This window comes from Vanacampus margaritifer, chromosome 1 (genome assembly GCF_051991255.1).
Source record: "Vanacampus margaritifer isolate UIUO_Vmar chromosome 1, RoL_Vmar_1.0, whole genome shotgun sequence".
NCBI classification, from domain to species: domain Eukaryota; kingdom Metazoa; phylum Chordata; class Actinopteri; order Syngnathiformes; family Syngnathidae; genus Vanacampus; species Vanacampus margaritifer.
Genome location: NC_135432.1, coordinates 59,647,825 through 59,659,985, shown reverse-complemented (window position 1 = coordinate 59,659,985; position 12,161 = coordinate 59,647,825). Strand labels below are relative to the sequence as shown.

The following is a 12,161-nucleotide window of genomic DNA, read 5'->3' as shown; positions in this document are numbered from 1 at the left end:
AAATGAGCAAAGTTTGCTAACCAAAAATAGCATCAAGTATGAGACATCAGCGGCAATTATGCTTGCCATTTTGATGTGGCGAATATGGTGCTGAATCAACTTTCCCTGATAGGTCTAAGTTGTGGTGCAGGTGGTGTAGCCAGAAAAGAAAAGAAACTACAAGGAACGCTAAATCGTAGTCTTTTTTTGTTTGTTTTGTGTTCAGTGATCAGTGCATTTACAGTTAATCGGAATTCATTTCATAACCTTGATTTGTATCATTTGGATGTGAACCAGCTTAGGGTAAACCAGCGGCCTGTCCCAATTTCTAAGTAACGCCTAAATGATTTAAGGCCTTTGTTGGCAACCAAACAAGCATCCCCCAGTCAATTCAGTCATTCCTGTTCCATTAAAACCCGGCAGGAGTCCAGAGGCGGCAGGACTAATCCTACTTTACCCTCCAGAGAGCACCGCAGGGGGTCGGCCCTGGCGCCTCGTGGGATATGCAGCAGTCCTGCTCCACAATTGTCATGCGTGCATCCTTCGTATAATGTGCCATATGACTTGGACCCTGTCAATATGCATCTAAATTACATAAAGGGATTGATTAAATACTCAATTATAATGTTCTTAATTCTGTCTTGGGCAGGCGGATTCCCATTTTTTTATTTTTTTTATTCTGAGCTAGTTGGAACAAACGTCCCAATATGTTAATTCTCATTTTAAATACAATATAGCTATATTTGTTTTCTACAAGGGATTTCTATTCCAAATCACCCAGTGGGTTTAACCAAGCAGATTTTGATTTTAATGAAACTTGGTGTACTTGTTGATAGTGCTGGCACAAGACAAAATCTCAAATTTGAGATCAATCGAAGCAAGGGTTTGGGAGCTACGGCCCGCCGAAGTTTGACTTTTGGGCAAAAGGGGGCGTGGCCGCCTTCCTTTGAACCATTATATTTCAGGAACTACTAGGCCAATCTGAAGACACAGGGCGGAAAATTGGAACCTGATTCCAGTCTGAAAATTAATGGCCAGAGGCTTGCAGGAGTGCCTATTGTGAACAGCTAAGGTGTTAATCTACTAATTATTTTATCAAATAAAAATGCTATTGTAAAGATATTTTTGGCCAAATTGTTACAGGGAGCATCTTAAAAACAAACAACAACAACAACAACAAAAAAACAATAGCATTAAATCAACTAGAATAACACCATTCACTCACAGCCATTTTCACTGAAGCAACCCCCTTCGGTCCCGACTATTTTATTGGATTTTGACTGATTTTCAAGGCCCACAGAATATTGTGATCTATTGCTATAACAACATGAAACCTATCAAAATAAAGATTATAGTCTCTTCTTCCACCAGGAAAAAAATGTTTGTATCTGTTTCTGTTTTGCAGCAATTAGCATTAGAATATAGCTAAGTTTCATCATTATTCACAAACCTGTTTAGAACTGTTTTCAACATGGCCCTGGTTGATCTCTGCTGCCACTTGCTGACTTGAAGAAAAGAGAAGTGTTCAACAAGAAGTCTACAACAACATGCTCTCAACGAACAGTCTTTAGCTCACCGGATTCTGAACCTGATAAGTATACTGCTCAAAAAAATTAAATTAACTCATTCACTGCCATTGACGGCTATAGACGTCAAAAATTCATTTGAACAATTTCTTTTTGTTTAACATTTTTTCCCATTTTTGTTAACAAGAGTATGAAAACCTAGAATTTTTTTATTGTACATTTAGAACGGAGTTAACTCGTGAAGTCATGCGATTAATTATGATTAAAAAATGTAATGGTCTGATGCCCCAAATTTTTACAAAGAAGAAAATGTTAAAAACAAAAAATAAAAATAAAATTACTTTTAAAAAAAAAAAGAAAGAAAAGAAAAGATTATTACAAATTTTGGGGTCGGGCGATTAATTTTTTCCCGTAATTTATTGGATGACTTCACTAGTTAACTCACGATTAATCGCAAGTTTTATATCTGTTCTAAATGTACAATATTTTCTAGGTTTTCATACTCTTGTTATCAAAAGTGGGGGAAAAAAAGTTAAACTAATATAAATAGTTCAAATGAATTTTTGACGTCTATAGCCGTCAATGGCAGTGAATGAGTTAATTTATTTTTTTTGAGCAGTATACTTATCAGGTTCAGAATCAGGTGAGCTAAAGACTGTTTGTTGAGAGCATGTTATTGTAGATTTCTTGTTGAACACTTCTCTTTTCTTCAAGTCAACCTTCATTTAAACACAATGTTCTGAATTAAGGTAAATCGTCAAACCTGTTTGCTGTTGTAAGGCTATGTTTATTGCATACCTTTTGTACCTGTCATCAATGCTCTTCCGTCATCAGATACGTACACCGTAGAAAACCATCCTAATAGTTCCCCGCTACTTAATTAAATGAGAGGAAACAAGGCGTAGTATTCATTTGTGGGCGGCATCAGAATTAGGTCACAATCTTGTATACTACCATTTGACCTAATTTATTTTAGCATCACATCACAACTATTTTCTTGCTCAAAGAGAAACACTTTTTACAGGATGGAACTTTCCGAGTAAACAAGCATCAAATTATTTGCCTCAAACATTGTGACTAATACTGCAATAAAAAGAGAGCCAAGGCTTTGCCACGTCTGTTTCGCAGTTTGGCTTCCACCCACATTCCAAAAACAAAACATTAGAGGACACAAAATTCCTCTGATTGGCTGACAACCCTGTCATTGGCATTTGGAATAGGACAAGTAGCACAGAAAATGAGTGCATCGCGTAATGACATCACATTCCGTTTTTGTTTTTAACATTTGAAATTGTTTCACCGATGAAGAACATAAACATAATGTTTGAACGCCCATGAGTGACTCATGGGCGTAATTAAAGACCGAAACAAGATCTTCAAGCTGCTGCGGGGCAGTCGTAAAACCGAAGGTCTGTGAGCGTGTGGAAAACACCAAATTGATTTGCGTTTGCTTGAGAAAAAACACTTGAGAGAAAAATGACATCTCTAGAGTCTTTTTATTCGGGCTGATAAAGTGGTACGAACATGAGAGACACAGAGACCTCTCATATTTGGTCACATGATATCAAAGACGTCTTTCAAGAGCTTAAAATGAAAACAAAAAGTACAAGTAAATGTAATAAGGTCTGACTTAATGCATTCACAGCACATTCCTCCCAATTATAGGAAGGGGATTATTGTTTTGCTTTCTGTTTTATTTTTACTGTTGGGCCGATAGAGTGACCCTTAAGTGTAAGTGAGTTTCTTTTCTTTGGTCCTTCCTCGGGTCTCCTGACGGCCTCACGACTCTGGCTGGAAGTGTTCGGTTTAGGTGAACGGTATGGGATTTTTTAATAGGTTTTAGGTGAACTAATGAATAAACACTCACACGCACGCACACATACTCACCCACATACAAAAAAAAAAAAGAGAGAGCAATGATGATGACATGTCAAATCGGTAAAATTACCGAATGAACAATACTGAGCTCTCCAAAAAAAAAAAAAAGTGTAAGTGAGTGAGACACGTGGGAATCCATGAGGCCAGTGAGAACATGTTAAAAAGGAAACTTGTATGCTAATATGGTAATCCATTGCGGTTAGAGTCCTGCAACGGACTAAAACTGGCAGCTAGATGTTGGTCAGATGAAATGCATCTTCCACAATTTGTTACAAAACATGGATTCATTGCGACAGCTGTTTCTGGGAAGCAGACCCTGAATTATTGGACGGGGATTATTGTTTTGCTTTTTGTTTCATTTTGACTGTTTTGCAGGACCCAAGCTTTTTTGAAACGCATATCCAAGCAAAAATATCTGAGCCCAGCTCGGACTTGAGCAAATGTCAAGTTTCAAGATGAGTTTTGACGAGTGTAAAAAATTATTGCGCAACTCAAACAAACACGTCAAAAACATCAGTGGGTCAGTCATGTCTTTATGATAAATATGCGTGAGTTTATGAGTAGGATTAAGCAATATGGATATCACAATATTGTATATCGCATCATCTGTCACTGTGCAGTGTCGAAACAACATCAAATATTGATATTGCTGAAGGCCGGCAAATAAACTATATCATACTCTTGTTAACAAAAGTGGAAAAAAAATGTAACTAATAAAAATAGTTCCAATTAATTTTTGACTTCTACAAAGATTTGAAGATGTGGCTTAACTGTTGAGGAAGAAATCTGTCATGTCTGTGAAGATCTGGCTTTGGTTGAGGGCCCTGAGTGGGTTCCCGCCCTTCCGCGGGTTAACCAATCCGGGCCCTCAGCCACTTGTGCCTGGCCCCAGGTGTGACTAGTCTCCTAATTAGTGTGGGTGTATTTAATTCCCTGGTGGTGTTCAGTCGACGTGGGATCGTTGCCGCTTGTCAAGGTCAACACCGGAGTTTGTGCTATCATTTTTATTTTGTACAATTAAAGCACGCCTGCCTCCCTGCATTTTGGGTCCTCCACCTCACACGCCGACAGACATCACGCCGCTCCGTGGCCGGACCGTGACAAAATCGTGACATTTTGGTGAAAACCAGGATCAAAAGGTGGATAATATAACTTTTTTGGGGGGGGGGGGGGCCTTGTCCCATTATACCATTGTGTGCTCGAGAGATTATTAGGGCATGCTGTGGGACATATTACAATTTAATTTTTTATTTACATCCTTGCTCATTTATGCCTATAGCGTAAAAGTAACATCAGTTGAATTCACGCCCCTCCTAAAACGTTTTTAGACGCGATAACAAAGGTAAGTGTAAGTGAAGATCCTCAAATCACTTCAAATTGTTTACTTGGCGACCATGATGTCATCAGGTGGTACAAAAAAATAACAATGAAATCAATGTCGTGAAATGTGATTCGTCCAAGATGGAGGAGCAGAAGACTGCTCTCTGCTTGGGCCTTTAATTTACTCGAAGCAGGTTCACACACACACACACCGCGCCAGTGTAAAGGAGTCATGTCTACAAACACAAAGTGCGAGTGATGATAAGTGGATTAAAGAGCAACAGACGCAATGATGGATGGGATCTTGCACGATGAAGCAAGTCCCCAGACCTCATGTAGCCTTTAATCTAACATGAAGGTCGCATTAGCTTGCATTTCTGCTGCGCTGATTGAAGAAATATTTATAACAGGAACAACCACTTTATGAATGCACCGACTTCCTCTAAGTCAGCGGTGGCCAACCCTGGTCCTCGAGAGCCACAATCCAGCCTGTTTTCCATGTTTCTCTCCCCTAACACACCTGGTTCATGATCAGGATCGTTATTAGGCTTCTGCAAAGCTGCCTGATTAGCTGATCGTTAGATTCAGCTGCGCTGCAGGAGGGAAACATGGAAAACAGGCTGGATTGTGGCTCTCGAGGACCAGGGTTGGCCACCCCTGCTCTAAGTGGTCTGCATGAGCACATGGGGTTCCACGAAAGGGCTACGATGCACTTTAGTGACCTTGCGTCAAGACCCATTAGGGGAGGGGCTTATTCACCCATTAAAGAGGATGGACTCCTTTAGTAGCCCAATCGCCTACTCTTTAACTCTTTAACGCACTTCCAGGCAAACCTTTGACCCATCCATCCATCCATCCATCCATTTTCTTGGCCGCTTTTTCCTCACAAGGGTCGCGGGGGTGCTGGAGCCTATCCCAGCTGGCTTCGGGCAGTAGGCGGGGTACACCCTGAACTGGTTGCCAGCCAATCGCAGGGCACACAGAGACGAACAACCACACTCACATTCACACCTAGGGACAATTTGGAGTGTTCAATTAACCTGCCATGCATGTTTTTGGAATGTGGGAGGAAACCGGAGTACCCGGTGAAAACCCACGCAAGCACGGGGAGAACATGCAAACTCCACCCAGGAAGGCCGAAGCCCGGACTCGATCTCACGTCCTCTGCACTGGGAGGCGGACGTGCTAACCAGTCAGCCACCGTGCTGCCCAAACCTTTGACCTTCCATGACTAAGGGCCAGGGTTCAGGCCTGGTGCACATTAGCATACAGGTGGAATAATGCGTTTTTTTCTGTTTAATTTATTTTTTGGCTGTTAAGTCAGGTTTCCCCTTGTGTTATGTCTTTGTCCTTCTCCATATCATGTTCAACTGAAAGGATAAGCAAGACGACAACAAATGACCTCAGCCGGGCAAGTTTTAGATACATCGTGTTCAAATTTAGAACATTGTGGGACGCTTTGTGGATCTCTTGCGCACGTTCACACTGCACCTTTCGAAGGACTTGTAACGCACTTTGGTGAGATGTGTTCATCAAAACACTCCCTAAAACGAAACAAGAGAAGCAGCATATTTCCACCCCAAATTTACATATATATGTATAAGGGCAACAATTCAAAACATATTTATGTCTGTGGAGGAAAATATGTTGTACATCTGTAAATACCGTTAAAAAAAAAATCTAAAACAATTAAGGGGACACTTTGCTCCTTTAATTTAATAATAATTTTAATTAATTTAATAATTAATCAGTATAGATATATTAGGGGTGTCAGGTGATTCCATTTTTTAATCATATTTAATGGCTTCAATAGTTAAATAGCTATTCTAAATGTACAATAACATGTAAAATATCCCCCCCCCCAAGTTTTCATACTCCTGTTAAGATAAAAGTGGAAAAACTAAAACAACTAATAGCAACATGGCTGCATCTTGTCGTCATTTATACAGTAATTTCATAATAATTCATAAAATTGAGTTAAAATTAAAAATATGTACTGTACTGTAAAAAAACGAGTGTGATATTGATTTGCGTTGAGGTCATTTTTCTGCCACTAGATGGCATAATTGCATTTGTAAGACGGTGACAGCTCAGCGCATTTTTTCTTTTCTTATTAAGAGCGATCTAATCTTTAACATGAAGTAACTTGTGAAATTCTGCACATTTTTCAAATTGTAAAATACAACTTGACCCCAGTCTCCACAAATATATGCATTATTATTAAATGTATTCCTGCAAAATTTTGACATGGACGTATCTGCTGCATTGCGACTGGAATTTCCCCAATACTGGCTTTCTAAGTAAGGGGCGGTCATTAATCGCACATTTAAAAAAAATAGCGGTGTTTAAGAAACTTAAAATGAACGCACTAATTTTGACACCCCTAATATATATTCATGCAAGTATGGCTAATTCCTTGAGTCATCTAACATCTTTGGTCCAATGGTTGTGACAACAATGACATTCCTTCTGTTAGTTTAAGAAGATCTGCACACACCAAGAAATTCCCTCCCTGTACGTTCTGAACAGTACACGACATATACACATCAGTTCATTTCAGAACTGACCTTTTGCCTACTTGTACTTGCACTCGTCAAAAGACAGAGCAATGTACCGTGGAAATTTTGTCCTTACTGTATGCTGCTGCTTTGTTTATCTACGGGTGCAACTTTTTTTTCCCCTTTTTTTAGTCCAACACGTGTACAAGTTGCGACCTTGCGATTAAAGTCCAGACAGGGTGAGTAACCCTATCTGTACTCCCACCAACTCTTCTTGCTTAGCTCACACTGTACAGTACTTTTTTATTTATTTTTTTATTATTATTATTTATTTTTTATTTTTATGGAGAGCTCAGTATTGTTCATTCGGTAATTTTACCCATTTGACATGTCATCATCATTGCTCTCTCTCTCTTTTTTTATTTTATTTATATTTTGTACGTGTATGTGCGTGCGTGTGAGTGTGTATTCATTAGTTCACCTAAAACAGTGGTGTCCAAACTCGGTCCTCGGGGGCCGGTAGTCCCGCAGGTTTTGGATATTTCTCTCCTCCAACACAGCTGAAGCTCATCAGCAAGCTCTACTAAGCCTGATAACAATCCTGTTGATTGAAACAGGTGCGTTGGAGCAGGGAAACCTCCAAAACCTGCAGGACTACCGGCCCCCGAGGACCGAGTTTGGACACCACTGACCTAAAACCTATTAAAAAATCCCATACCGTTCACCTAAACCGAACACTTCCAGCCAGAGTCGTGGGGCCGTCAGGAGACCCGAGGAAGGACCAAAGAAAAGAAACTAACAGAAGTCTGTATATAAATCCCTGATTGAGCACTAATGACAGAGCAGTGCATGCTGGGAGTTGTAGTATTAATTAGGCCAGTTTAGATAAACATCTGCTTTTTGGTTCAAATTAAATTCTACACACTAATGGCATGGATGAGTCTCTGCATACCTTCACTCTGCTTTATTTTGTTGTTTTTAAACCCTTGCCCCATTTACATAAAGGGATATAAGGTGGGTCCAAATCCCAAATGCAGTCTGCCTTCAAGTCGTGTTTGCTTTTACAGTATTGCCCAGAGGCTGTCCTGGATAGTCAGCATTTCCTAGAAGGCTGCAGCTGTACATTCCTGAGACACGTGATTTGCAAGCGTGAGCTGGAGAGAAACATATAGCACATTCCAAGCAGGACACGGAGCACCATTTGATTAAGGCGTGTTTATTCATTGAAATAAAATTGAGTGCATACAAGTAAACAGAAAATGTAAAAGCATTTAGTAAGGTGGAAAAAAAGCACATCACATACATGAAACAAGAATAAAATGAAAAAAGTGCTTATAATTCTGGTAATAACATCTGCTACATCCGATTCACGTTGCATTTAAAATGCAGGAGAGTATTAAAGTGCTTTGTGTCTTTTAGACAGATCCCACCAGGAGGGTGTTTTGCGTCCCACAATGGCGGTAAATGTTCAAAACGGCGGCCTCGATGGAGAAGAGGTGCTCGTCCTCCACCTCGGGGCAGCAGATTCGCATAAAGTCCGCCAGACGCCGCAGATATTCGGTGTTGTTGCCAGTCTTGCCCCTGCAGACGGCGATCTGGTCGGCGATCTCCTGGTGCGAGGCGGGGCCGAGGTAAGCGGGGTTGTCGGACGTGGCGATGTAGACCAGAGCGTGGATGGCGTCCTCGTCCTTCTCCCGAGGGATGAACTCCACCATCTCTGTTATGTATCCTCCCACCACAGTTTCTCGTATGTTGAGGTACTGCAAGGCCTCTTCTCTCTGATCATTTGACACTTCATAGGCCACGCCCCATGTGCAGGCCTGCATGGGGGAGAAGTGGACAGGAACTAATCATTAACTGGAAAACATTGCCCTTGTGTAATTTGTTGTTAATAAAAAAAATTTAAAAAGCAGTCCCTGATGTTTGCAAAGTGGCACGATGATTATTTTATAGCGGTGGACCAGCTGCTGAGTAAAGAAGCTAGATTTTTTTTTCTTACTATAATTTTCGAATGTATGTGTTTAACAGGAGTCCAAAAATATCAAGTGAAATCTAATTTTCAATCTAATATTTGAAAAAGCTGCAACTAAATACAAAACGCAAAAATGCCTTTTTCTGTTATTCAAAAAAAATCCATCCATCCATTTTCTGAACCGTTTTTTTTTTTCTCACAATTTTCCCATGAAAAAATGGCAGCAATATAACTCATTCCATCGAAATCCCACTCAATCGAACCGAATCGTTTGAGAACGAACCGTCATTGAATTGTCGGACCTCATCAATCAAAACCTGCTGTATCAAATCGAGTCTTCAAACGACTTTTTTTCTTCCTCTAAAACACAAAAACAAATTTGATTTGGTTATGTTAGTTTGTGGAGGCCACAACATTAGGAACACCTGCATTATCCAATGAATTCAATCCAATACAAAAAGTTAATGATACACAAAACAATGATAATCAGTTTTGACTGACACCAAATGATTTATTTTAAAAATTAATAACATCTTTATTATTGTGTTTGTTGTTTACAGCGGAGTAATTTTATCCTTTCCTAGAATGAGGTTACCAAATTATTAGAAACAGCTCTCAGTATGACAAAGTGGTCAAAATATTGTGACAAAATATAGTTTTTGTTGGTGTTACTTTGCATACTTTTTATACTTGCAACTCCTTTCTCATGTTGAGATACATATTCTAACATTGCACGCAACATGAGACTTCATTTGATATGCTTTTGTGAGCATGTGAAAACATGTATCATGAAATGCATAGCTCGATTATTTTTAATGGCTTAGTATGGAACGGTTATAATTGAGCAATAATTTTGACGTCGCCACAGCATGTCAGCGAGATCATCGGGTTGACTCACAATCGTGTCAAAATGGGAATGCGGCATGTTATACTGCATGCTATTTATGGTATATATTTATATATATTTACAGTTGTCATAAGATATCCAGTGTCTCGATGTATGAAGACACTTACCTCCTGGTCCTCCACCAGGGTCACCACTCTTCCTGGCTGTGGAGATATTGAGCACATCTGGGCTCAGTACAAATTATATAGAGACAATTTTAGAAGTTGACAAAAATGATGTGTAAAGACTCACATTCTCCTTGTCTCCTCGATAAAAGTCATCTCCTTGCCAGAAACGCCGTTTGTAGCCGTTGATGTAGCCTATCTTGCTCCTCTGATAAGCAAAATCAGGCTTCCACACTAAGGATCCATAACCAAATACCCACAGGCTGCCCTTCCACTGCAAGATATCTTGAGGTTTCATCGCAGCTTTCGACAACGGAGCAAACACGTGATGTTTTCAAGTGTTTTAAAAATAAAAAGTTTCTCTCTAAAGGCACATTCTGAAAGAATAACTAAAAGTCGGAGGCACTTTAGAAGATCTCTCAAATTCCGGAGCGCTTCTTTCGTCTGGAAGAACACGTGTATTTGTTGTTCGCGTGACGTCACGTTAAGGCGAATTCGGCCAATGGGAGTGCGACGGGGGCGGGGTTTGGGACAGACATCCACAAGGAAAAGTGGCGATGCTGGCAGCTTCCACTCGATACAGTCAAAACAAAACACAACTGCTGTGCTTATTCTGAAACTGAAAGGAAAAGCCCAAGTGTTTAGTATCGTTATGAATTTGTTTGGCTCTTTTTTAGCTAGTTTTAAGAAAAAAATAGAATATGAAAATATAATATTACAAAATATATACTAACAGGACTAAATTATGCAATGAAAGTACGTTGAATAATGTTTGTACAGTAGCAGCAGATGAATATTTTCAAATGTAAAAAATAATAATAATGATTATAATCATAATACTAAAACAAATTTCAGTGTTCTTGCATATCATATTTTCCAAATAAAAGCACATCTTGCATAGTTGAAGGATGCTGCATGTGGAAGTTAATCACAAATCTAAAACTGAAAGGAAAAGCCCAAGTGTTTAGTATCGTTATGAATTTGTTTGGGTCTTATTTAGCTACTTTTAAGACAGGATAGTTTGTGTTATCAAGAAGAAAAAAATAGAATAGGAAAATAGAATATTAAAAAATATATACTAACAGGACTAAATTATGCAATGAAAATAAGTTGAATAATGTTTGTACAGTAGCAGCAGATGAATATTTTAAAAAGTAAATAATAATAATAATTATAATCATAATACCAAAACACATTTTAGTGTTCTTGTATATCATATTTTCCAAGTAAAAGCACATCTTGCATAGTTGAAGGATGCTGCATGTGGTAGGTAATCACATTACCCACAAATAGACCCATTGAGCTGAAAGGATGTGTTGCACACTGTGTTCTCTTAAGCTCCTTACATGTGCTCGGTTCAGGTGCAGACCAGCCATTTGTGAGCCACTGCTGCACCTGAAATGTCTTCTGCCTGTCAATGATGTCAAGATATTTGAGGAGTTGTCGTTTGGAAGAAAAAAAAATAAAAAAATTCCAACTCATATAAAAGCTAGTGCCCTCAAGTGGTGACTGATGACATTGCGGCATGAACTCAAGAGGGTTTGCGACCTCCCTCCCACTTTCCATTTTAGACGCAATATTGTCTTTACTAGGCGTGAATGTGAGTGCGAATGGTTGTTTGTCTTTGTGTCCTGCGATTGTCTGGTCACACTGCTTTACATTCTGATTGCTACTTTCATTTTCATGTATTATTGTTCTTACATGATGTGTTTATTTTGTTTTTTTTTATATGAGCAACTTGGCGAGCAACATTAGACTCCATTTAACCAATCAAACGAGGCCAGGCAGTCACATGACCACATACGTCTACGTAACTCATTTACGAAACTTATGGCAGATGAGGCAGGCCACCACCACTTGCCTCATATTCACGCTCTGTTTATCTTACAAAGTACAGAAAAGCGCAGCTATGCCATACATTGTCATATCGGCCCACATTTGAGCCTACAAGAACTTCTCTTCTCACTTTTCTGTGTA

At 39.4% G+C, this 12,161-nt stretch overlaps 1 protein-coding gene across 1 annotated transcript; it reads right to left on the bottom strand.

Annotated features, from left to right (window-relative positions):
• Positions 1-8,407: 8,407 nt before the first annotated feature.
• Positions 8,408-10,597, bottom strand: LOC144060216 (glutathione-specific gamma-glutamylcyclotransferase 1-like). The gene is made up of 3 exons (XM_077579527.1): positions 10,312-10,597; positions 10,188-10,223; positions 8,408-9,021 (listed from the first exon to the last, which is right to left on the bottom strand). Exons 1-3 carry the CDS (start codon positions 10,480-10,482, stop codon positions 8,617-8,619), a joined length of 612 nt encoding a protein of 203 aa, XP_077435653.1. The 5' UTR covers positions 10,483-10,597; the 3' UTR covers positions 8,408-8,616.
• Positions 10,598-12,161: the final 1,564 nt, after the last annotated feature.